This window comes from Melopsittacus undulatus, chromosome 2 (assembly GCF_012275295.1).
Source record: "Melopsittacus undulatus isolate bMelUnd1 chromosome 2, bMelUnd1.mat.Z, whole genome shotgun sequence".
NCBI classification, from domain to species: domain Eukaryota; kingdom Metazoa; phylum Chordata; class Aves; order Psittaciformes; family Psittaculidae; genus Melopsittacus; species Melopsittacus undulatus.
The window spans coordinates 30163753-30190805 of NC_047528.1; the positions used below are offsets into that span (position 1 = coordinate 30163753).

At 37.9% G+C, this 27053-nt stretch overlaps 1 protein-coding gene across 3 annotated transcripts; it reads right to left on the reverse strand.

The window, feature by feature from the left end:
* DNAJC15 (DnaJ heat shock protein family (Hsp40) member C15) lies at positions 1-26079 on the reverse strand. 3 transcript variants are annotated; one of them, XM_005145654.4, is made up of 6 exons: positions 25903-26079; positions 18780-18831; positions 16778-16851; positions 9534-9610; positions 5869-5939; positions 1-2759 (listed from the first exon to the last, which is right to left on the reverse strand). In XM_005145654.4, the coding sequence occupies exons 1-6, from the start codon at positions 26002-26004 to the stop codon at positions 2689-2691; spliced, it is 447 nt and encodes a 148-aa protein (XP_005145711.1). In that variant the 5' UTR covers positions 26005-26079; the 3' UTR covers positions 1-2688. The 3 variants fall into 3 exon arrangements, with proteins under 3 accessions (XP_005145711.1, XP_030901775.1, XP_030901774.1); XM_031045915.2 differs by lacking the exon at positions 25903-26079 and adding an exon at positions 23308-23531; XM_031045914.2 differs by lacking the exon at positions 25903-26079 and adding an exon at positions 19515-19705.
* Between the last annotated feature and the right edge of the window lie 974 nt (positions 26080-27053).

The window sequence follows — 27053 nt, forward strand, 5'->3', positions numbered from 1 at the left end:
TTGGCTTTAGTGCATTTTATTGAGAACAAGCTTTCTTACAACTGAAGACCAGAAAAAAGTGTGTTTTCACCAAAACAAACAGATAAAAATAATTAGAACAGCAAGAAAATGATAAGCAACACGATCCCACAAAAATAAAACAGAGACATGGGAAGTTAAGTTTCAGGAACAGAACAAGTGGCCATCTTTAATGCATTTGTTTTAGTTGGCATCTTAGAATACCTCTTTTACATTTCATTTTACTCAGGGAAAATAAATAATAAAAGTTGTTTACCATATGTGAACAACTAGTCCCTTCAAAATCATTGGAGAACGGTTTTGCTACCTACCATACACATCAATTTTGCTTTTGAACAATGACTCTGAGCACTTACAGACTCCACTTAAAATTAGGAATAACCCCACCATTTTACTTCACTCCTCCCAAAATAAAGACCTTCATGATTTTTTTCTTCTTGCTAATACTTCCTGCTACACCAGTGAAAGGACTAACTTATCTTGAACGTGCATTAATTACTGGTTACTCCTTTAGCAAAAACCAATTAAGGCTACTGCATGGGAACAAAGCTCACTATCTTTAAATGAAAGCTTTTTTTGTATTAGAGCATTAGTTTAATGACGCAAGTATGATACTCATCCAGTGTTTGCCTATTACCAGGCAGGTTTTTGCTTGTAGCCTGTTTTGCTCTACCCAGTCACGTTGTGTCCTAGGTCTTGTCACTCTAGCTGTGAAGAAGTCTATAAATTACCTAAAGTTAGTATTTTCCTCCAGGGTCAACTTAAGCCATTTTCATTCCTCTTTAATGAAAATAAGAAAGTTGTTGACAACATGGGAGGAACCTGATAAAAAAGAAAAAAAAAATCCAATTTTTTCTTCAAGGAAAAATCTGTATGATGTGGGCATCCACCATGGATGAACAGATAAAGGCATGTTCTGGTGGATAAAGTGAGGTTGGATGCTTGAATTATTTAACTGCTCTTAGCCACTTTCCTCTGGCTAAATAACCTAGGAAATGGGATATCTAAATTTTATATTTGTAGCACTTTAGCGAGTTTGTTGTACCTCAAATGATATGAGTTTGAATGGATACTAGCACACTTTTCAGTCTTGCACTGAACCCACTATACTGTCTCCACTCATCATCATACTCTTAAGAGTGTTAACTCCTCTGCAGCCAACTTACTGGTAGGAATTTGCAGCAGCCAAGTGCCCAGAATAGCACCTAGTCTCAGCTGTCAATTAAACCTTCTCTTTAAAGGCAGAGACCCATTACTGCAATATTCCCTGAAGCCTGCCCTAGGTTGCTAGGGTGCTACATAAGGAGGTATGTACAATACTTCACATAATGAAGTATAATGCAGAGATGTAAGAATTAATGGAGAAATAACCCAGTTAGAGCCATAGGCAAAGCAACTGTCATTAGCACAGTCCTGCTTGTTCCCTGCTATACAAGTCCTACATTAGGCTGATATGACTGAACTGAGACAACCACAGCCTATAAAACCATACAATCCTAGAGTAGTTTGGGTTGGAAGGGACTTTAAAGACCACCTACTTTCAGCCCCCTGCCACAGGCAGGGCCACTTTCCACTACACCAGGTTGATCAAAACCCTGTCCAGCCTGGATCTGAACACTGCCCAGGATGAAGCAGCCACAGCTTCTCTGGGCAACCTGTTCCAGTCTCTCACCACCTTCATAGTGAGGAATTTCTTCCTAATGTCTAATCTAACTCTATCTATCAGTTTAAAGTCATTTCTGAACACAAAGGTCCCCTGCAGATGGGGCCTCATGAGAAAGTGTACAGGGGGAGACGCACCTGCAAGCCCAGGATACAGTTGTCTCCATCTGAACTCCATGCTACATGGACCCATCTTCTTCAGTTCCACCATCATGAAAACCCCTTCACCACCACAGTTGCTGCAGAGTAAATGTGCTCTGTGATCCAAAGTAAAAGCATGTCCAAATAATTCTTTAACAATTTCAGAGACCTTATAGTATGCAAAACATTAACCAAAACCAAGATTCTTCCTTTGTATCTTCAAACACCATACATATAGCTAACGGAAAACGCCACCTGTAGTATTGCTAGTAATTTTGTTCAAAGTTGTACCTCTCAAACTGCATTCATAAATAAACCCTGCTATTTGACCAGTGAACGAGATTCAAGTGTAAGGTGATGCTGAAAACTTGCCATCAAGTCTGCCATACTTACTGTGACTCAAAACATTGTCACAGAATTTCTGGCAATAGTCAAATCTTCCTCAATGAAGAAAAATCCCTGTATTTAAGACTATTTCTTAGATTTTAAAGAATTCCAAAAGTTTAATGAAAGAAGCTGCTACTTCTGGAGAAAAACACTGACAGTAAGAGAATATTTTCAGCGCTTGTAATGGATCATTCAGTAAAAATACACCAAAATTGAGACAGAGAATCACAGAATATCTTGGGTTGGAAGGAACTCATATGGATCATCAAATCCAACTGCCTGCTCCTCGCAGGAGCATAACTGTATATAACTTTACACAATTGTAAAATATTTCAGTTTTCTTTTAAATAATCTTAAACTTTAATTATGAAAATAAATAGGAAAAATCAATGCAGCATTAGGAAACTGTGCCGAGCAAGCAGAAATGAAGCTATTGCACAATGCATCTGCTGAATCTCCTACGACCCAGGACTCTGGATTTCAGTTTTTGGCACTGGATTCCAACAAGTCTTTTGCTTCATTTATTTTTGTTGCTAAGTAAGGTGATCCACCTGAGAAGAAAAAGGGGACAGGAATACCATTTAAACATCAGTATTAAGTACCAAACTCTTCACTTGCAACACCTCTTTATTACTCACTTTTATTAACTCTTCCTTCCTAAATTGACCCTTTTCATAAAACTGCTTAAAAATGACATTGATATGAAGCAAACTAATTAATATGAGAAATGTAACCAAAACTGAAGTCATTAAAGAGTAACACTGAACAATTTATCTCAGAGAGAAGACTGAAATGTGAAATCACTTTACATCACTGTGATTTAGACTCACAGTGCAATGCTGCTGCAAATGTATGCAAGGTCAGCTGTCTTGAACATTTAGCTAGAGCTAACAGCTATTATTTCCACTCACCCTAAAAAACTAAGAGGTGAAATTTTATAAGTCATTTTGACAAAGAATCATTACATGTGTGCACATGCGTACATCCCCCAAGTCTCTAGTGTGCTAGATGCCCAAAATCACCAGCCAGAAAACATCACATTAAAGCTATTTAAACATGGTACGCCTTCTAACTTCTAGTCCCGAACACTGTCATTGCTTTATGCTCCATCTAACAATCTGATTACAGTTCAGTGGTCTTTTTGTGTTTGGGATTTTTTTTCACTCTCCCCTTGAGTGTCAACCATCTGCCTACAGTCACTGAAGCCAACCTGACAAGGTCTGTCTCAATAACTTACCATTTACTATAACACACCTGTATATTTACATGAAAACGTGATTCTAACAAAACTGTGCACTGAATAGCATTTTCCAAGGCATCTATTCAATCATAGTTTTTCATTCATCATTTCATTCATTCAATTAATCAGAAAAGATAATGATGGAAGAAACACAGAACTAGCTGTAGACACACAAAAAAAACCCCCAAACCATAATTGTAAGGCTGTCTTAAAGACTTCTTTAGGAGATTCCTGCAGGAATCCAAATCATTATAAAGTCATATTTAATGGTGTAAGAAAACAACTGGAAAAGGTAAAAGAGTTCTCTTGTTCATTTTTTGGTTTTGTTTGAACGTAGTCCTAATGGAAGACACACTGGAAGAAAGTGAGGCAGGGCAGGGGAAGGGTAGAAAACTGGTTACTGGAAAATTTCTTTTTTTTTTTTTTTTAAACAACTGGACTTTTATGCAGGAATAGAATTTACTACATCAGGTATTGCTTCATTCAAAGAGTAGCCAGGAGGATCAAACAGTAAAGACTAAACCTGCAATAAACAATGTATGCCAAGTAATTTCTAAATGTGCGCTGATTTTCTACATGTCTAGAGTGCAGGATCTTAAAGTAAATTTAAATCTGCTGGAAGTGTTTTCACTACATTTACATCCTTAAGTGCCATATTAATTTTGTAGCCCTCCAATGAGAGAAAATTCAATCTCATGATTGCCTAAGTGTTTGTTTATAATTAGGGCAAGTCCAAAAGGCTTCTCTCTCACTCTTTTTCCGTGAGCAAATACTCTCACAAAATTACTAACCGACAAATTAACATACAATTTTTCAATTAAAACTCTTTAAAACTGAACTGTAAAGGTTAATAGCAACCATTTTAGTAGTGCTCACTGGGGAAAGTTTTAATGCACACTTCTATATATTTCTTATTTATTTCTAGTAACTCTCTCCAACATTTTTGATCTCGTAACATATGTAACTTTTAAAATCTGTAGTTATTGCCCTTTCTTCTGTCAACTCCAGCTGGTAAAACAGTAATTTAAAATAACTTTCTAATGTCAAATATTATTTGTTAAAAGCACATCTGTGCTACCCACAGCCAGAAGAAATCAAGATATACATAAGCAAAGAAGTCTCTCTGTGATGCCACATGCTCAAGATGACTCCAGGCCCTCTCTCTGCAGCTGAAGACATTACACAAGCTTTTTTATTATGACCATGCCAGAAGAGCTGCAGGGCCAGCAAAGAGGCACAAATCCCTTCAACTGGTGCTCCTACTGAGAAAATGCTCCAACTTAATAGCACACACGAGGGCTCACTGCATCCATCCAAACCTACACTGTGCCCAACTGCAGGTGCATTACAGCTGTAAGAGCAGGTCATTAAAATGTATGATCTTTGTAACAGGAACTGCCTCTTTAGGTCTCCTCAACATTCCACACAGAGATTCACAGTGCTGGCTCACATCTCTAAGTACTGCTACAATAAGCTTAGAAGTTCATTATAAAAAATTTTTACCTAACTAGTACCCTGATGGTTAAGAGGCCTTTGGCCATCATAATACATCAGGAATGCAGCAGAAGATTTCTTTTCTGTGTCTGTGCAGTTTATGCATTATAAAAAGTGTAAAAAATGAAGGCGTGGAATTGGATAAGCAAGACAACTTTAGTATTAAAGTGCGGAGTGAAGACAAAAAAGAAAAGCAACACCTAAAACCTTTCCATGGCCAGTTACTTTTTTTCATTTTCTTAAAGCAGGGTGCTGGCAAGGAGCCCTGTAATTCTGTCAAGAAGATATAAAAACCCTCCAATTTCCCCTTTTGACTTCTGAAATACAGTGCAATTCTTCACCATCTGTTATTTTAAAGTAGAAACAGCAATGAACATATGGGCTTTCTTTCTCAACCAGCTGTAGTGTAGTTAAAGTTATAATAATAGCCTTTCTGTAAGATAAATTTACATTAAAAAACCGGCCACTAAGGCAACATTGCCCAGCTTTACATTTCTTCCAAATGAAATCCAGGAAGTCTGAAATTCATCAGTGACGTACTTAGTGACTGCAGAACATTTGCTCCCAGAAAGTTACTTTCTTATGTGTGACTGGTCCCTCTCAGTTCAAAATAGGAATGTCAGTTTACTATAAAAATGTTATAACTAATTTTTCTTATTTTTAATTTTCCTTTTTTAAAGTGTGGAAGACTCATCCCTGAGCTCATAGTTTTAACTGAAGTATAGAAAACAACATTAAAGAAAAATGGGTAAAACTGTGGTTCATAAAGCCTAGTTTATCTGCAAGTAGACACACAGAAACTCAAGTCTATAAATAAACAAGATACATTTGCACTCAGTGGTTATTTACACACTCAATAAACTTAAAGGATCTCGTTTAAGTTTCTTCCTTTCCAACCCTGGCTAAGGAAAGTAATCATTATTTACCTTTATCAGGATGATTCAAAATCATGATTCTTCTATGGGCTGTTCTGATTTTGGCCTTGTCAGCAGATGGACTGCAAAAATAAATTGAAGTGCTTACCATAAATGTCACTGAGCTCAGGCTATAAATTAACAGTTTATACTGGCTGAAAAATAATTAAAACTTGAGATTTTCACCATCTTGTGGACAAAACATAAAACTGCACCTCTAAAGAACTAAACAAAGGCATGTAAGACACACCAAGAAGGACATTTTTCAAAAGCCCGCGCACTTGATACACAAGTATCTTTCAGGAGTTTTAAGAAAATCATTTAAAATAAATGTTTTTTAAAAACGAAAAAATCCAACAGCTCTAGGGTGTATCTAGCTAATTATTCTCATCTTTAAACACAGAAAACACTTTTTTTTTTCTTGTAGAAAATGAGTATTTTCATGACCAGAGACAAAACAACAAATATTTAGTATTAGCACATTCTGTTCTACTGTAAATATTTTTATAGCCGCTAGAAATAATTCTTCTTTCTGCAGGAGCCTGGAAAAAAAACCAAACAAAAAACAAAACCCAAACTAAAGCTGTATGTTATTTTTGCAAATCTGTTCAGTGTGTTAGGATCAGGGACATGTGGATTTACAAGTGCTACAGGATGTTGTTCTCTTCAATAACAGTTACATAAAATATGTACTTTGCTTAAATGAAGTATGTACCTTACCAGACAAATAATCACTTATGGATGCAGTAGACCAACACAGTATGGCTATCACATGCAAAAAGACAGTCTGAATGGTTTAGTTTTTCATAATTTGTTAGCATGAAGAAATGAAGCTGTGTTTCCCACTTCAGGTGACTTCTTAATCAGTGATGAATCAATTAATCTTTTTGTAGGTACAGTCTGAATGCGAGGTATCAGTCTAACTAAATTCCTGAGGTAAACAACCTTTAATTATTATTCCATCACAGGGAAATTAGGGTATGTTGCAAAAATAGTTCACACAACTGCATAAGAAAAGAGTACTTCAATGGAACAGAAAGTAACCCAGAAAGCAAGATTTAAACAGAGGGCGGAAGGTCTTGAACTACATAAATACAAGAATGAAATGTTTTGTTACTCGACAGCTAAAAATAATAATTATCTATATTTTGATTTGTAAAGCTGTGGTTTAGTAATAAAAAGGAAAGTCAATATACCACATTTAGAAACTCAGAGGGCCAAAGAGTAACTGTGGAAATATTGCAGTTGCATACCATGGAAAAACATGCAGCTCTGCTTCAACTACAAAATTAGGTAGTTTACATCAAATTTGTTTAGTTTCTGAGATACTGTTTATCCCAGTCAGACTGGTTTCTAAAGATTCTTCATCACTATCAAAAACCCCTTTAATGTGAAAATCACATTTCTGTTGAACTGGTACAACCTGACAACATGAGTCTCACCAACCAGCCAAATCATGGCACCTTCTAATATCACTAACTGGCTGAGAAGTCCATCACCTTGGTGGGAATAATCAATACATCGGAGAGCATAGCTGACATTCAGAAGGACCTGGACAGGCTGCCAGAATGGGGTGACAGGAACCTTTCAACAAGGACAGATGCAGAGCCCAGTGTTTGGGAAGGAAGAGCCCCTTGCAGTGCTACAGGCTGGGGAGTAGCTCTGCTGGAAGGGACCCGAAACACAGCAAAACAAAAAGCCTCAGCAGCTTACACTGGCTGCAGAGGACAACAGCCTCCTGAGCTGTGTGAAGGGGCACATGGTCACTAGGTCAACAACAGGAGCTGTTCTCTATTCAGCCAGACACATCTAGCTGCTGCCTCCAGTTTTGGAGCCTCTGTACAGGAAAGATACTGGCCAACCAAAGCAGGTCCAAGCAAAGGCCACCACAATGGTTTGGGGCAGGAGCACTCACCCTTTGAGGAGTGGTTGAGGGAGCCGGGCTTGTTCAGCTTGGACAAGAGAGGGGGGACCTCACAACAGCCTCCTCAGCATATATAGAAAGGAATGTGTAATGGGCCACTATGTTGAAAATCTAAAAGCTACCATCAAATGCTCACCTTTATCATGGCTGATATTTAGCATTTATACACACTCAGCATTTGAAATACTGAAGAAAGTCTTTACCTCAAAATTTAGTATGATTTGGAAGTGGTGGTAGAGAGGACAAGTGTTACAAGAAGATCAGGGCCTGAACAGATCCAGTTTGTGCATACCCTGGCATTTTCCATAACACTTTTAAAACTCACTTGCCTTTTTCTTTTTTTGGGGTGGTATTTATATATATATACACACACATATATACCATACAGTAAGCAGCGAGTTAAATCTGGTCTAGAAAAGTGTGTTTAAACAATATCAAAATTTCCTATAGAAATGTTAACTGTGCTTCTACACATTTCAAGGCTCAAACCTTTAAATATTAAGAAGAACATTCCTCAAATCTGCTTAAGTCTTAACACATGCAAGACTCAGTCTAAACACGACAGATAGTTTCAGTGTTCCTTGTGAAGACTCAAGCTATTAAAATTAAAAAGGAACTGATTTTGGTTCTGATGAAACTTCAGACATATCCATGAGCAGTGTTCAGGCTATGCATTGCCACTGTAAACACACTTTAATAAGTTGCCGTGTGCTGCTCTGGAGTATCATTGAATGTGCCCTTACAAAGTGGAAGTGTTAATACATTATCCAACTTAAAGGCCAAATGAAATATTTCTGAAGAGCATTCCCATAAATCTCTTCCTCAGTGTGCAAGCATGAAATATTTCAAATAGATGCAATTTATTTTCTGAAGTGAATGCTAAATCTGTATAATTTCCATTATGTTAGAGGTAAACACAACACACTGAACAGGATTTTAAGTCCCAGTTTTCTCCATCTGAAATTATTTCTTCTGGGGATAATTAAAACCATCCCCCTCCCCTTTTTTTTTTATTCAGAACTCACTGATCTAGACCATAAATGAGGAATCTACTACCTAAGGTTAGACCTGCTCCCTCATCTGGAAAGTCCTCAAACCCACCACACTGCCTGCTTTACAGAAAACACCAAGCCATGTGCTAACATTTGCCACCCAAATGTTTTTTAAAAATCCGCTGAAAAATTCATTGAATACTCAAGATTATTTCCACATAAAATGGAAATTATTCATCATACGTACTTTAAACCAAGTTGGGGTTTTTCGGTTTTGTTGGGTTGTTTTGTTTGGGTTTTTTTTTTTGTTTGGAATATGCCTCAACCGTTGAAATCCAAACAAATCAGAATGGAGAAAGAAAAAAAAAATGTTACTGAATTCTGAAAAAAAACAAGCAAAATTGATTTATTCTCATTTATTAATAAAATCTTCAATACTCCTTGTCTCACGGGTTTTTCTGGAGACCAGACCACATGATTACACTAATTAGCACAGTATGTGCTATTCTGATTATTTCTAGAGCACCAATTCTCCCCTGCAATATGTTACCATGCCTTCAAGCCAAACACAAGTTGTATGTTTTATTAGCATTTTATTGTTTGCTTTTTAGCTTCAGTAGAATATTAGAATGGTTTATAAGCCACTAGATGTCTTTTTTGAAAAGTTAAGATTTTGGCAAGAGCATTGCACATTCTCACAACATGCATTTTTTTCATTCAACACATACCAGACAAACAACATCTTAATGCAACACACCTACCTTACACCTAAAATAAGACTAGCTTCTCGCCTACTCATTTTCTGTTCAAATCCTCCTTTATAGTATGATGAAAGACTCTAAAAAGAAGAAAGGAAAAACAAGCAATAATTAGCTTCATGTACAAGGTGCCAGGACTTAGCTCATATTTATATGACCTCGTTCAGCAAATTGCATTCATCTATAATTTATTTTGAAGGCATGGAATGACTACAAACCAGGTAATATGAAAGGACTTCTCCCAAGTGTTAACACATACGAAAAACAGACTTAAAAATAACTGTGTTTTTACAATCTCCTACTGCTTGTAAGAGATATTAATAGATACAACCATTAAAAATCCTGCCTCTTGGCAAAAGAGTCCAGAATCAAAGTACAAACTGGCACAGAGTGGTACAGTGTATGTCTTGGAAAGGGCAAGAGAGGCAAAGGGGTAAACTTATTTGGAACAGCTTTGGTACCACTGCAGTGGAAAATTACAAAAGTCAAAATACTTTGGCATCCAAGGAACTATGGACAATCATTCTGAAGTCCAGCTATTTCTACAAATTAAGTAAAATCAATAAAAGGATAAGAACAGATAACTTTTCATGGGAAAGAATGTTACTTCAAAAAATATCTATTGCAAGTTCTTTGAAGGAACCCTGAAAAATATACAAAAAGCAAAAAGAAAGAGAAGGAAAAAAAAAAAAGAAAAAGGCTTAGCATAAAGTTATAATGTCTATTTCAGGAAAGCTGGAGAACAGTGGAAAGTATCAGAATACATGGAGAAATCCTAACCAACTTTTGCCTTTACATCCTTGCCTGGAGAGAGGTTTTTTTTTTAAACTCATTGGCATGTGATACTTTAGCCACTGTTTTAAGAAGGGGACAGAAAAGACACAAGTGGGAAAAGAACATTAAAAAGGAGTAGATGGAGATAGGAGTAGATTACAGTATGTAAATGTTATAGGGAATGGTTTGGAAGTATATTTGCCAATTTATTTTTAAAAAAAAACTTTAAAATGTGAGAGTTACTCAACCACCACTGATAGTTAGATGTGATGTCTTCAATGTAAAGGTTTCTGTAAGTAGCATTAAGAACTAGCCCATTGCTACACAAACAATAGTCTAAGATGCACAAATCCCAGAGGCAGCAGATGTAGCTCCAAGCCAGCTTGCCTTTCGGAACTGGCACACAGAATTCACTCAACAGACTGGCGGTTTTTCCTCAGTGCAAAACCTATCAACTGGGGAAAAATAAGTTTCTTTTGTTGCTATCAAAGAGAAGTCTGTCCCAAGAGCTGCGATTTTTTTTAAAGTGTTCCTTTTACCCACAAGTAAAAATGTGCCTGGCCCTTAATAAACACCTTTCTCACCCAATATAGTCATTCATATTCAGTGAGAATTTTGCCTTATGTTTACTCAAACTCTTTTTTACGTAATTTCAAAAGCATTAAAGCATTTAAAGGGCTTTGTCTGCAATATGCAAGCAAAGCCTCTCATTAAGCTTGAAGCAATATTCACCAAAAGCATGGTCCAGAAATACTTCACCTGTTGCTACCATGAAGTCATACAGAGTAGTCACACACACAGATTTTCTGTTGTGCTGCTATGATTTTAAAACAATTTTATCTTCCTTCTTCCCACCCCAAATCTTACATGAAATAAGCACTACCATAACACTACAGGTATCAAAGCTGAAGCAACTGTGGATGTGGCACGCCTACAACAAAAATCTGTTGAGAAACCACTCCTATAGCTACAGCATAACAAAAAGGAGGTCTGCAATTGTTAGTGCACATCGACTTTATAGGTTAGAGTATATAACACTAAAGGAATACACAGGGCTTCTCCAGTCCTCCAAGAGGAAATGATACTAATAATTTAATGGTCACCAGGTAACACCCTTGAGGAGGCTGAACTGCACAGAAATTTGCAGTGATGCTGAACAGTTACTACTGCCAGGAGAGAAAAACACACTTTAATGGCCTCTGAAAGATTTTCCAGGACTTCTCCCAGAGCAGCTTAGGTGAAGATGGATTTCTGGAAAGGTTAATTCTTCTTTGTCCATCACCTCTGGCATAGAACTCTTATACACGAGGATACTGGTTCAGTATTCATGTAAAGATCAGTACTTGAATTATCTCTAACAAAGCTCATCTCTGTTCTTGGTAGATTTCACCTAAAACACTATTTGAAACATGAAAATAGGGTGAGGTGGCTATAGGGTTACATTCAGAAATACTTCATGTTTTTAAAGCCTACCTCCTTGACACCGTTCTAACCTTGGGGAGCCTTGATGCGGCTCACAGGCAAGAGGAATGAAAAAGGAAAAAGAAAAAAGAAAAAGGAAATTCTGCTGTCTCCTTTGGCACATCAGCAAAACCAGTTTGTTGAACTGCTCATCAGGAAAAAGCATTTTCTTCTCAGAAGTGAAGCATATCGTAAGAATAATAAATTCTTAAATTAAGATCTTGCTCCTAAACAGAATTTAAAGCAAAAGGAAATTAGACACAAAAGCCATTTTCCCCATTGTTCAGAATAAAGGGAAGAAATCGAGTCTTCATTTTAGGAAGCATCTTGGCAAATTTCTAGCTCCCTAATGAAACAACTTTTGCACGTTACTGAAATTAAAGCTTTTATCCCCTGGTCTCCCAATTGTAAATTCTGAGTAATGTCTGCAATGAAATGAAACGATACTCAAGGTATTTTTCTGTTATGAGAACTCCTCAATGAGCAGGCAGTTCTAGACACTTGATTATTTATTAACCCCAGCTATTGCAAACAAACTCTGTACTGGAAAAATCGCTGAAATAAGCTCTATTTCTTCATACTATTTGAGGTGAGGGGCTATAATTTAATTTATTTAATTTCTTTGCATGTTGTTACTGTTCAGCTACTTATATAAGCAAGCTCTGCTTTCTAAGCAAATGCTGTTGGTAGGGGGGACATGGACATGACAAGACATGACACAAAACAGCTGGATTTCTGCAAATAACTATTCACTCTTGCAAATTTTCACAAAAGCAGTCAGCTAAGAATCCATTTGGACTGTGACATCTTCAAGACACTTTTCCTGGCATAGCGCAGGGAAAGCATAATCACTGTTTCCATGCCAAGCAAGAGATGCAAAATTCCATAATTCAGACCATCCATCATAAGTCCATGAAGTGGTAAATTTTTCCAAAAGCTCTGTTTTGTTCCACTACCAATACAGTCCTCTATTGAAAAAATAACAAACACTGGGGGGAAAACAAACAAACAAACCCCAAAATAAACAAACAAAAAGCCAAACAAAAAAACACACACACACACAAAAAAAACCCAAACCAAAACAAAAAAACCCCAGTCAAAACCCACCAAACTACAATAACAAACTATTTACAAGTTGCGTTAAAATATAACCTACAATTTGCCAAGATCAACTTTAATGTCCTTAACTTCAATTAGAAAATAAAATATATGAAACAAACTGCAATTGCATTATTCTCTCAAAACTTTATTTTCAATGAAGGACATGATGGAGCTAGGTTTGTCTCCATGATATCCAGTGGTAGGACAAGGGGCAAAGGGTGTAAACTGGAGCATAGGAGGTTCCATGTGAACATCAGGAAGAACTTCTTTACTGTACGAGTGACAGAGCACTGGAATAGGTTGCCCAGGGGGGTTGTGGAGTCTCCTACGTTGGAGATATTGGACAAGTTCCTGTGTGATGTACTCTAGGTTACCCTGCTCTTGCAGGGGGGTTGGACTAGATGATCTTTCGAGGTCCCTTCCAACCCTTGGGATTCTGGGATTCTGTGACAAGGGAAATGGTTGTTACTTTTACCTCTCAATTCATAATTCTATGAGCCTGAGCAGAATCAGAACCAACAAGGGAAACAGTACAAAAAATCTCTAATGCACTATAGAAGATACCCTTTTCTTCTGGAACACAGAATTTTCAGGATTGTGGGGTTTGTGTATTTTTGTCTAGAACTGCTGTTTCTACCTTCAGTATCTTCTATCTCTCAATTACAATATCATTGATTCAACAAAGAAACGTAATGAATGCTATTGAAACACTTTTTTTTTAATTTCATATTTTACAGAAATACTAACATGCTAATTAACAGCATTAAGGTCTGAGAAAGAAAAGCTAAATGATTGCTTATTGCTACCACCTTCTATTGGCAACAGACTCAGTCACTACACACAGAAACAGAACAATGTCACTGGCATTTGCAACACCAGTAACAAAACTAGGCTAAAACAAGAAAATAGAAAAAAAACACCAAAACATTTCTCTGGAAACAAGCATTATGACTTGTCATAGAGGGGAATTAACAATGTTTCCTCTTATATCTTCCTCCACTGAAAGGAAGAGAGTAGAAAAATTAGGGACTAAATCACAGTAGCATTTACATTTCATATTTAGAATATATATTTAACTGCCATAAATGAGAGGTAGAAATTCAGAACAAAACATAACATTTTTACTTGCCTTTACTTACTCTTTCTGAATAAAAGATGAGTGCGGTTGCTGAATGTACACATTATTTATTTAGGTAAGTAAATACAAAGTGTTAAATACCCAAAATACAACAAGCAGGCATTTTAAACCATGGCTTCATAATTGCTCAAGTTGACCGTACCCAAGTAACTTCTTTGTGAGCAGGAAGAAAGGATAAACAGCATTTGGATTACCTTGCATGGTGACTGCAACCAACATGAACTGTAATTTCTACTGCAAATGGAAGGTGAGAATGGGGTAAGGAGGAGTGGTGGCTTACAGAAAGAACAAGCCAGCTTTTAAATAGGCAGCTGCTTCACAGCCTCTCAAAAGAAAGTGGTGATGAAGGACAGGGTTTGATTCTAGAAAGCTAGAGTAACAACTGAAAATTACTACAATGACTAAATTAGGCACTTCCAAACACCATAGAAAACCAGCAAAGTAATACTAAGCCCAGACACTAAATGTTACATGAGACACTTTATCCAGTAAGCATAGGTTAGATGCTTGATTTCCTTTGTCAGTAGAGTTTTGAGAGCAATATGCTGTAAAGAAACATGATGAAAGTGCTAATCCACAGATTATATTCAGCAGCTTCAAATTTCCCAAACGAAAGCATGTAAGGCAGCTAAACAAGAAGTTTTCACAGTAAGCACTTACACAGGATCTTTGGACCTAATGTTTTTACTGTTTTAGAGAAAAAGTTATAAATAGGAAATAACTGATTGTTACGTGGAGGAAAAAAGGTAGAAAAAATAAAATCAAAAAAAGCAGTAGCTGTATAGAGTAGTAAAGAACATATAACCTTGGCTAAGAATTATAAAAGGGTCTTAATATTGCACTATGATTGTAGAAGAAAATACTATTACCTTCACAAATGTAAAGTTGACAAATACATACAGTTAATGGCAACCAGGAAGAGAGAGCTTTTACTTTATTCAGCCGATCTCATCTTGCACTGAAAACTTGTATTTTCAAGTTCAGAATAGAATAGCAGAGGAGAGATCTCTACTGGAAATCGACACACAATTCTACACTGTAAGGCAGGATGTGAAGGCAGACAGAGGATACAGCTCCAGGGAGTAGGAATACTGTGAATGCAAAAGCACCCGGCTTGCTCTTTATGGTTGTTCATGAATTCTGCAAGACTCTGAAAGTCACTGCAGTAAAAATGAGATAGGCCTGTAATGAGCTTGGCTCAGCCAGTATACCAGTACTGAGGGGTACAGTTTCCTAGGAACAGACACCTCTCTGTGCAGTAGCATGTCATATTTCAATGTGTTAAAGAGTCACTGCCTGCTTTCTTAGACGAAGATGTCTGAATTTAGATTCTCTAGCCTGTATCTACAAATGTATAGGAGAAATGCTGGAGTAAAACTGCTGGGGTGGGAGGGTGAAGACTGAAGCACTCCCTACTCTGAAACCACATGTCCTTACTGCGAGCTACCTCTAGCAAGCCTGCAAGTCAGACTGTAGCCATATCATGTGAAAGCAATTTAATTCACAGTATCTACGATCTCCTCTGCTGTTTTGGCAGGCAACCTGGGAATCTCACAAAAAATTACTTTGAAAAGGAAAAAAAACAGTTGGCCTCACAACAGCAATGCAACAGAGGGACAGAGAGCAAAAACTGATTGAGGAATAACATTTCTGGCTGATACACGCTGCAATTAAGAACAAGCACGGACTAGCCCCAAGAGGACAGTCCATGTTTAGTCTTCTCCCTCACCATTGATCAAGCCTGCACCTTCAGCACATGAACACAAAGTACAGACAGCATTGTATTTGAACTCTAGCATCTGTCTATATAATGTAGACACTGTGTTGCAACTGGTCTCATATTAATAGGTACAATGCAAATGATTACTTTAAAAACAAACTAACTAACTAACTAACTTTAATATATTTTTCAGGAAATAATAATCTACAACTACTCCCTCAACACTCTTATAGAGAGAGGAACTGTATTCCTTCTGCTGTGGAAAAGTGCTCAGAGTATGAACTCTGAAGGAATACACTTCTACAATCAAACATCTGCCTCACTAGGAATTACTTTAATCAAACAGGAATGGAATGAATTTATTTATTTACCACAGGACAGTATAGCCACTGAAGCAAAAAGTAAATGCTCTTGAATATTCCCTGAATATGCCCCTCTCACAAGACCCCATCTCTTGATTATTCTTTTTTACCTCATTATTACATTTTTAAATATATAGGGCAAAACAAAGAGCAAAAAATTGGTTAAAAGTTCAAATTAGATAGGGAATTAAAAAAGACAACTTATATGTGAACAAGAAAACAAGCTCCCCAATCTCTATGGCAACCTTTCTTAGAAGTTTATCAATTTGCCTTCTTGATTTTAACACTGTATCTGGGAGGAAAAAAAAAATGGAAAAAAAGACTAACTTCTTACATTTTTAGCTTCTTGAAATGAAACTGTGTCATCACTTTGTAATCTCTAGGAATTAGCTATTTTCTCACAGCAGCCTTTAACCATTTATCACACACTTATTAGCAAACGGTTCTGAAACATGGAGCATCACCAGAAAATTCTGTTTATCAAGCTCACAAACATCTTTTGATGCTATTTTATCCACATGAATTTAAAAACATACTAGATAATATGCAGGAACACGTACAGTGAGGAACACCCCTATCCTGGAAAACAGGATAATCAAAGTGACACTTGCTGTATGTAACATAAAATGTCTCCCCCCTAAATGCTTGAAATAAAATCATTAATTCAGCATAAAGTAACCTCTAAACTTACAGAAGTTGAAATCCTCTTTGCTGTCTCTGTAATTGCCTGCTCCAGCGGTTTCCAAAGGTGGAAAGCATAACGACCTGAAAAAGATTGAAGTTAAATGAAATTATAACCAACATTCACTAAAAGGAGAAAAAGTCTCCAACTTATGTTCATTGGCGTAAAGCAGAAAGAATTTTGGTTTCTAAAAAAAAAAAAACCAAAACAAAAAAACCCGAATAAAATCAAACCCCTTCCTTTTAAATCTTTTTGTCTCATTTATCTGTTGTACAGCACCACTGCACTTTACTGCTTTTCAAGATGTTCCCTCAACAGCCATTTCTGGATCCTGCCCAGAAGTCATCCCACAGTAAACTTGCTATGGTTTACATTTTTCAATCTTTGTACTCTTTGGGGAGGGAAGGGAAGAAGCTCAGCATACTTCATCTAAAAACCTAGTCAGGGATTGCAAAGATCCATCGTGTTTGCTCACAAAATAGATAGATCTAAATGCATTTCAATATGATAAATGAAGAGATATGCCTTGTGAACTTCAAGAAAAAGGGTAGTATGAAACATTAGCTTTGGATGTAAATTATTTATTAGATAACGTTCAAAGGTTATGTCTTCAAGAAAAGAAATCTATGTACTGCATGTTTCTTGCTGTGATGTTGTATGCTTAATCACACATTTTGTAAGTACTGCATTTTTTATTTTGCTACAAAGAGAGGATCTTCTGGGATTCAGAGCCATTCAACTCCCCACTGGTAGTGAATATCTATAGCTAGGAAAGGCTAGAGTAAACTGCATTAGACTGTGTTCTCAGAAGTACAAAGCATGTCTATCAATTTCAGAATCAAGATTTGTGCCATGTTACAGGAGAATTTTCTCGCTACATTCCCTCTTCCCAATTATTGTTTTGATTAAGCCTTCATTAGCAATGTAACTTATTGTTAGACACAATGGAAAAACTTTTTATAAAAATGGGGCTGTTTCATTCAGATAGCACCTTGCTTTCTCAAAATACCATAAATTTTTTAATAATAAATTCTTAAAATAACCATCTAAACCCATGCTTATGTTAACACAGAAGCTAAAGTCACTATTAGAGCATCACTGCTGAAATGCCATGATTTGTGATCTCACTTTCATACTTTCTGCTACCACTTTTCTGCTAGCTGCCATTAATTTTTCAGCTCAACCAGTGGAAATTCTAAAAAGCATTCCTCTTTTGGTTCTACACAAACACATACATAAACTGACTGCTTAAAGGCATACACTACCACAGATCTTGTCTTTCATTCCCCTAATCACTGTACCCAGCAAACAGCCAATGAACTTTGGTGCAACTTGGTCATCTTTTGAATCAGTTCTTGGTGTATGTGTTTGCACACAGGTGACCTGGCTGCTTTTATATACTGAAAATTATGGAAATCAATTTGTGTCTTTGAAAACCAAAATAGACCACAGTCATCCAGTCTGGGTAACCCAAAGTATCAGTCACCTTAAGCTCATCCCCTGTGCTCAGACTAGAACCCATTTTTTCAGAACATGCAGTCCAGATGTAAAGAGTTCAGATAACAAACAGTGTACTATGGGAACAGTTTAATGTGATAAATCACTGCAGCCACCTAAACCTTCTATTTTTCTCTTTTTTAATTTGTTAGGTGTTACCTTTACATTACAAGATCCTGCTGCACTCTTCTATACTACAGAGTATCCAACTTGCAATGTGTTATTAAATAAACAAAGTAAACTTTTCACTTTACATCTTGCAGGCAAAAAGCAGATGGAACCTTTTAGCTGCTGTCCATAAAAGTAGTTTCGAACTGTGACTTTTCAGAAAGAATTTTGGTAAGCATGTCCAGGATTTTGAAGGGATGGGAACTACACCTGCACACAGTTCTTCATAGGACTTTCAAACAAACTTTCTATTTTCCAATGTTTATATTTGTAAAAGCGTCATTAACGTTTTGGAAATAGCAGCTCACAAGTGACAGTTCCACACTCGGCTGGTAATTCAGCTTACCTGCAAATGCAACAGTTGCAACACCAAGTCCAACAGCTATCATTGTTCTGGCCTAAAGCAGAGAAACAGGAATCAGAATAACACACAAATTCCAATTTGAAATACATGGACCTTTTATTTTATCAGCAAGCATTTCTGATGTCTGACATTTACAAGAAAGATAAAAGTAAGTTCTGTATTCCACAGGCTACATTAGATTTTTAGAGTTCAGCCCCATTAGCCCCTGCCAGCACATCAGGTTTAACCAGGAACTACCCATTAGCAAATCAGTAAAACACTGACAAAGCAGCTCACAGTATGTATTGATAAAAACAACAGGCAAACAACTATTCAGGATCACCTGAGATTAGTTGTGGCGAATGATTCAATACAAAAAAGTGTCAGTTTATTACACAAATATGAAGAGCTTAAAAAATATATATTGTTTTGCAAAGTCCTTCACTGGGAATCTCGTCATGATATTGCTTGAAAACGATACTGGAATGTTAACCTCTATGTCCACAAACATACATTAGCATCTTCCATTGTTCATGCTTTGACCTGTGGAAGCCCCAGTAAAGAAATGAAGCCCAGAAACCTCTTTTCATTACTTCACATCAATCACTGGACTGTACCTTATAGATTCACTTTTAGTCTAACTGCGGTTTTGGAACCAAACCCACAAAAAAAAAAAAGGAAAAAAAAGGAGAGAAAAAAAAAGACTTGAACATCTGATGAAGACAACAAGTCACCTACACAGTGCTTGAAGAAAGTCAGGCATCTCAACAAGGACAGTACGTATCATCTCCATGTCAAACAAGAACCTGCTGAAAGCTATGTAGTACACCTTGAAGAATGCACTGACTTTTCACACACCTGCAGAAATCAAGAAGGAAAATGAGCACTGCAAGTGTTGGGGGCATCTCTCCACTTCCAAAAAGGCAAGATGTAATCTCCAAAACAGATTAAATAGTCATCTGTGGCACTACCTGTCTTATAATAGTTCAATAATGCCTTGAACTTTCCCCCAGGAAACCTAAGCAATCGAATTCGACCTGTTTAGCTTGAATTCAAAACATAACATAACAATGAAAATGTTTTTATCACCAGACTGTCTCTTCTAAAAGTGACTTACTTCTGCATTTATCCAATAACTGGTTTATACTTTTTCTATCAACAAGCCTGACAGCAGGACTTAAAAAGCCCAAATTTCAAGATGCGTGCCCTCATAACTGGATTTGGAGCCAAGCTGCCTTTGCTACTAAGCCTCCTGGGGCTAAAATTCTGCTTTTGATAGTACCCAATCTCAATTCTAGACTGTAAAGAAATAAAGGAAATTAGTCATTTAGCGTAACTTACTTCGCATTAGTAGCTAGATGTGCTGAAGCTTCAGGCCACAAGCTGTGAATTTTCTCATAGATATGCTGAGCTTTTTACCTACTTAAGTAAAAGGGGGCCCCAGAGCCAGTGTATGATAAGGAAGCAAGGTAGCACACTACCCCTTGTCAGCATAACCTGCAAACTTAGAGACAGGAGAAACAGCCTGCCTAGAGACAGTGAAGGGACCCAACTGAGAACAAGTTGACCCCAGACCCTAATATTATTGTACCAAACCATTGCATGAGGGGTGGGAAACTTAAATTGTAAGGGTACAACTGCTTGGGGATTTCTTTGTTTGAGGGTCCTCTCTGGAGGTAACCAGCTTGAGCTGCTTTTACCACTGCACCACTCAAATAAATGATTGTATTTAGAGCCTATGATTCTGCTACAGGATACCTAGGGTAGAGAAGCACCATTAACACAGAGAGGGAGTAGGGAAAGTGTTGGGAAATGACAGTTTTAGAACACAGGTCAACAACTTTCCCAGCAAAAGGGCAGCTGTATAAGATGTAGGCACTGCCATCATGCCAAGTAGCTCCTACAGCTTTGGCTGTGAAGGCAACTGGTTGTTATTGCTGCTTGTAGTATTGAGGTCAGAACAGAGAAAGTGGTAGTCTGCTCTGAGCTCATCCAGAAGAGGATGTATTCCTCCATATCTAGCTTCTTGACCCCATCCATTTTAACTAAGTTCTTACCTCCTACTTACCCAGTTGGGGCTATTCTAGCTATTCACATAACACAATGCTGCAATTGCCTAGAGGTTTCTCATAGAATAGAAGAGACTAAACATACTGAAATGGAAGCTCCAAAGTTAAGACTGGGGGAATTTCGGCCTTAAAAATCTACTCATTTCAGTAATCTAACTCTTCCATTTCAGTGTAGTCTTCAGTCTCAATACTAGCACTCTTTTCTGAATGCAAAAATAACACGGTAGTTTTATGTCTGTTGTTCTTTTGAGTTCCACTAAATTTCCCCTTATCTTTAGACCGTGAAAAAATATAAGTATGTTACCTTAAATGGTAGAAGATAAAAAATAGCAAAGCATACCATTCATCTCCACACTAAACTAAAACTCGTCATTTCTTCTCACAAACCAGTTTTTCCCCAGGCTCTCAATATTCAAACCTTCTAAAAGTCTCCAATTCCTGTTTAGAAACTAACCAATATCAGCCATAACATTAATGAAAATATCATAACCCTACAGAAATCTATATTATTCTTTTCTGTGGTTTGTGACTGTGGATTTATATTCAAGAGATTCCATTAGAATCTAAGTTGTTACAGCCAATTAAGGGCTCAATGTGTTAAATAGATCACGCTAGCAAAAAAAGAGTACTAACTTGTGCTTGTCCAAATTAAGTTATACTTGCTTTGCCACCAAAGAGGTAGGTTAACAGTCTACAACAAGGTATGCTGGTTGCAACTGGGCATTAGCAGCAGACACTATCACAGGTAAGGCCAAGCACTGAGACCAGGCTAATAAATAATCCCTGGACTCTGTCAGTTCAGTGCAGAAACAGCTTAAGTGTTTTTGCACAGTAGTCTGGGAACACAGTATCAAAGGCCTTCAGGGGTCTCTACAGAGTCAGCCATGTCCACTGGAATGCATTATTTCAATCTCAGTGGAAAGTACTAGCAGTTAGTGGAAAGCTAGGACTGCCTGAAAAACAGCAAGCAAAAAAAGCATGGTCACAGCTCTAGAATAGGAGCAGGATGTAGGATCACAGGAATATGACAAGCCAGAAAACTAGGTAAAAGTGACAGAAAGTTAAAACCAGGGAGGCATGAATGTCCGTATTTTGAAGAGAGGCACAACCACCAAGAAAGCTAAGAAATACTGGTTGACAGTAACTCACCTTGTTTGCATTATGAGCAGGTTAGAGAAGAATTACCTGCCACAAAGTGGCAAAGAAGTGATAATTTGTCATACCAAAGCACCCTCAATGTTATAGTGTGAACATACTCAAACTATATATATGTGATAAAAAATGAATTTCAATCAAGGTAAGAAAGATTTCAGGTTGTCTCTTACTGACCCAGCCACTCTCTTAAAATTAGTGGCAACTTTAAGTACTAACCAGGAAGTCCTTTAAGTCCAGCTTGACTCATTTTCCGTGCTCACTTAACTCAGTTGATTATTTAGAAGAGTAAGTCAAGAAGAATGGTGCTTTGAAACGTAAACTATAAAGTGCAAAACTTTAATTACATGCACTCTTTTCACATCAATATTAAATAAAAGTAACTATCAGTGCAGAAGGGATCAGGTCGTTTATGGCATGCTAACACAACTACTACCAAAACTGTTTTTGGGTCCCAGTGTTTAAAAATGCCTCATATTTTAAACTCATAAAAGCTATATATATATATATACACACATATATATATACACACATAAATAAATAAATATACTTACTGGCTTTCAATTATGACAGAGTGGATTTCCCTCAATTGTAAAAAATGCCATTACAAAATTTCTCAGGTACAAGTTTTAAATTAAAGTATTCTGTTAAGGCCCAAGAGGGAAAAATAAAGAAATAAAAGATTAAAAAGTAACATCTGTCTCTTTCTTTATTCAATGAATCAGCTCCCAAAGGTTAGTCATCAACCCTATGTTATTCTGCTGATCTCAGTATTTTAATTTTACTACACAGTTCAGTTTTCATTAACAAACCCTCTTAGTTACAGAAAACAAATCAGCTTTTGCCAAATCTGCAAAACCCTATTTTTAAAAAAAATTCTTTTCAGAAGCATGTATAAGAAAACACAAACATTAGAAAGGCTGTTGCAAGACCTGACTTACCAAAGCATTTTGCAAACAAAAGAGGATAAAGCATATTAATTAACATATATTTCATATACTGTCAGCATATGGACATCTGTGGTCTAATCCTTCAATATCTAATTTTTCAGTAGCCCTAATATTTTAGGAGAAGAAACAGGCAAGAGTAAGACATTCTTTTTGCACGTTCTTAAACCACACTGCTCTGCTAACTTAACCATAGTCAAAAATAAGACTTTTGTAATTAGCACTGCAGCTTCTCCTTCTACAAAGCAGAAAAAAGTTAAACTTATAAACAAAAGGAGAATCGCAAATGCATAATTTTAAAATTTCAGCACAATATTTTTACACCTAAGTAAAAGAACAACCTTTAGAAATTTCAAAGCATACCTGCTTGCACAGGATTTGGATTTCACACACCAGCTCTTCTACCACAATCAGTGAAAACACCCTTCTTGGTCAAATGAAATATATTTTGCTCTTCTCACAACTAGCTTTTAGACACACAGCAAGAGCTCTACAGTCTTTTGCCTCTGAACCTACAGTGTAATAGAATAAAAAGCACAGTGAAAATAACTTGTTCTGATGGATTGGATGGTGTTTTGTAATTAGTCTATGCTTAGTCATGGATCAACAAACTAGGAAGTATGTACTTACATTCAAATAAGTACACAAGTGTAAATTGTTTAACCAAAACCTTCATTTTAAGAAGGTTTGGCTGGGTTTATTTATTCCTCTCTCCCCCTCCCCCCTCCCCCCCCCCAAAGTGCTGTATTCCACTAAGAAGCAGGATATGCAATTTTAGTAACCAAGTGTAAAAGATATTTCTGAAACTACTTTTTCTGTTATGTAAAAATTCTTCATTTGAAATACGTAACTGTTCAGTACAGAAGCTAGAATAAGGTTCCTATTCCTCATAAGAGTAGCTACAGCTTATTGGAAGATTACTTCAGAGCAAATCACCTAATTAACTCTATGTGGAGCCAGATACGTTTTGAAGTGGGTCTATGTTATAAACTATCTGCAACAGATTTGATTGCATAATTTAATGTTTTCCTTCCAGTCTTACCTTCCTCTGAAACTTAATTTGTCTTTCAACAGTGAACTAAAAGTAATTTCAGTTAGATGATGTTCTCCATACTCACTCAATTCTCATGTCCATTTGTGTCATTTATTTTAATAGCAACTTTCTTGGTTTGTATATAAAGTTATGCCTACAGTTTCTGACAGTTTTTCATAGGAAATTGCAACAGATTCACTAATGAAAGCATTACCATACAGCATTCAACCCAATCTTTTTGAGTATGTATTAACAATGGTCTGTCTTTGTGAACACTCTTTGTGTTCCTACTGTTCTCTTCCATCACTCGAAATGCTTTTGTAAAACAGCTACAAAGGTAGAAGTGATTAAGTGTCTTCAGCTAACATCCTGGACAACTCACAACCAAGATTCAGGGCATGGTATCGAACAGAGCTCTTTTACTTCCAAGAGATGAATGCTGCTGTTATCTCCTACTACTCTTCTACTGTGGCAAGACAGACTTCTTAACCCTGCAGAACACCAGAGGAACAGATGCACAGCACTACAATTGATCTATTTCTCTCCAGCTAAATTTTTGAATTTTATTATACACAACTTGATCTCCTTATGGATTCCTTAGCTGAGAAAGCACCAAGTACAAATACTGTCCTTTCTTCCACTATCTATCTGATGTTATACAAAGAGCTTCTACTACCAACTGCATGCTAACAGTTTACAATGTATATATGCCTGAAAAACACCACATTCTCCACTGAAACGTCTGCCTAAACAATATATTTCAATAGAAAACTGCAGCAATCCAGATTTTAGTCTCTAAAGGCCAACCTGAATCTCTGGACCTTAGTAAGAGCCTGACAAAAAACTCACACCAACAAAGCCACATTAAATCCCAAATGCAATTATCATCCCAGACGCAATTTTCATCCCAGACAGGTAACAAGGTCCAAAGACTCCACAAAATTCACCAGGAACTTCCCCTCTAGCATTCCACAGAGAGAGAGTACATGGATGTGACAATAATGAGTTTGGGAGTCAGCTCAAGATTACATAGGTTGCTGTTAAATACACGGAAAGACTAACCAGGAGGAAAATGAGTCCTAGACTGTAGTAACAATGGATTAATAACTTAGAGACAACTATGATTTTAAAAACTGTGTTAAAAATAAAAATATTATAGAGACTACAACAAGTACACAATGAAAGCAAATGCATTTTTAAAGCCATTTTAAAAATGTGAAGACTTCACCATCCAGTATGTTACGCAGTGTTCCATATGTATTTTACAAATATCCAATTCTCTTCCAAAGAGAACTCGCTGTTGCATGAATTAGTTGAAAGAAGACCAGAAGGAAGCAGTGGGATAAAGTTCCAGCACCCTTCCCTCTACAGCACACTACCGAATAGGAAACCTAGAAAGCATTTTTGCCTTCACTCCAGATCCATCCACCCTCTCCCATGCTACAAAACATCAGATGGGAATTACTTTTCTGAAACAGAGCTCTACAAAACCATTAACACTTGAACCAGCCATAATAAATCCTGCACAGTATGTGAAAACACCACATGTATCACCCCTTTGCGGCAAGAGAACACAACTTTAGGCCTTGTGTGCTCACTCCGAGGCAACAGATCATCACCCCCCGACCTTCCTGCCCACCGCGGGGGGGGCTCGGAAAGCATGCCCGCCCGCCGCAGCCCCGGTGCCCACACACGTTGGGTGTGAAGGCCCTGGGCTGAGAAGCAGCGTTGGAGAGGGTGGAAGCCTGGGCCTGAGGGAGGAATCGAAGGGAGACGCGACCTTCGCCCTGGCTCTGCCGGCAGCGGGGGTGGGGCATGAGGAGAAGGAAGAGAAGGAGGAAGACCGCCAGAGCTGTTGCTCTGCCTTCTCCTCAGCAGCCTCTCGCGGGATGGTTTGCCCCCCTCCCAACCCCCGCCATACTCACCAGCCCTCGGTCCAGCTCGGCTTGTCCCTTACCGGCGCCCGTAGGGACTCTGGCGTATTCGGCATAGCGCAGACCCTCGGAGGAGGCCGCGGCTCCTTCCATGATGGAGGGGGAACACGAGAAAGCGCTACGGGTCGGCTGGAGGGACAAACCAATTCGGAGGACGGAGTGCGAAGCTCCCTCCTCCCCTTGCCAATCTTCCGCGCGAGGGGCGGGGCCAGCGCTGGAGCGTCGATAGGCCCCGCCCCGCCGCCCGGGTACGGGGACGGTGTGGATGGGGTTAGGGTCGGTGCTGACGGGGATAACTTGGCTCCTTGGGGAGGCTTTTCTTACCGAGCGGCTTAACGCTGGGTGAGGGACCAGGGCCGGTGTGTCCGTTATTTGCCCTCCTGAGCGGTTTGAAAGATGGGGACAGACTTTATCAGAGCCTGCTGTGATAGGATGAGGGGAGATGGTTTTAAACTGAAAGAGGAGAGATTCAGGCTGGATGTGAGGAAAAACATTCTTTACAACGAGGATGGTAAAACACTGGCTCAGGTTTACCAGAAAGGTGGTGGACGTACCATCCCTGGAGACGTTCAAGGCCAGGCTGGATGTGGTTCTGAGCAACCTGAAGATGTCCCTGCTCTTTGAAGGGGAGCTGGAACTAGATGACCTTTGAAGGTCCCTTCCAACCCAAACAATTCTGTAACTCTATATCTCTATGTTTTCCTGCAAATGCTGACCCTTGGGATCATAGTTCAGCCTTCAGAAGATCTTCAAGCAGTAACTCATAAGCAGAAGCTGTCAATCACTATTAGTTCTGTATCACAAAATGTAAAATGCTGAATTTCATTTCTGTACAGCAGCATAGCAGCTCATCTCTTGCCCTTATGCTGGTTTTCCTTCTGTCCTACCTGGTAGTGCTGGCAATGGAATTATCTGCAGATTGCTAAATGGTGCAACTCAACAAAGAGAATTACTCTCCTCATTTCCTATTTCAAACATTAATTGCTCTGCTGAGGCATCTTTCTGAGCACATATCATGGTATTGTATATTTGATTGATACTCATCAGTCCTACAACACCAAACGGCAACTGCTTTAGCTCATAAGTATCTTTTTAAAGTACAGCTGCTATTAACCATAAAGGTGAGATGACCATACAGAGCA

Excerpts from the sequence above, each read along its gene's own strand:
- DNAJC15 (XM_005145654.4), bottom strand. The coding sequence starts at position 26,004 with ATGGAAGGAGCCGCGGCCTCCTCCGAGGGTCTGCGCTATGCCGAATAC. Across the intron at positions 16,852-18,779 it reads TGCAACTGTTGCATTTGCAG|GTCGTTATGCTTTCCACCTT; the intron begins GTAAGCTGAATT and ends AATCTTTTTCAG. Across the intron at positions 9,611-16,777 it reads CAAAGAGGATTTCAACTTCT|AGTCTTTCATCATACTATAA; the intron begins GTAAGTTTAGAG and ends TCTTCTTTTTAG.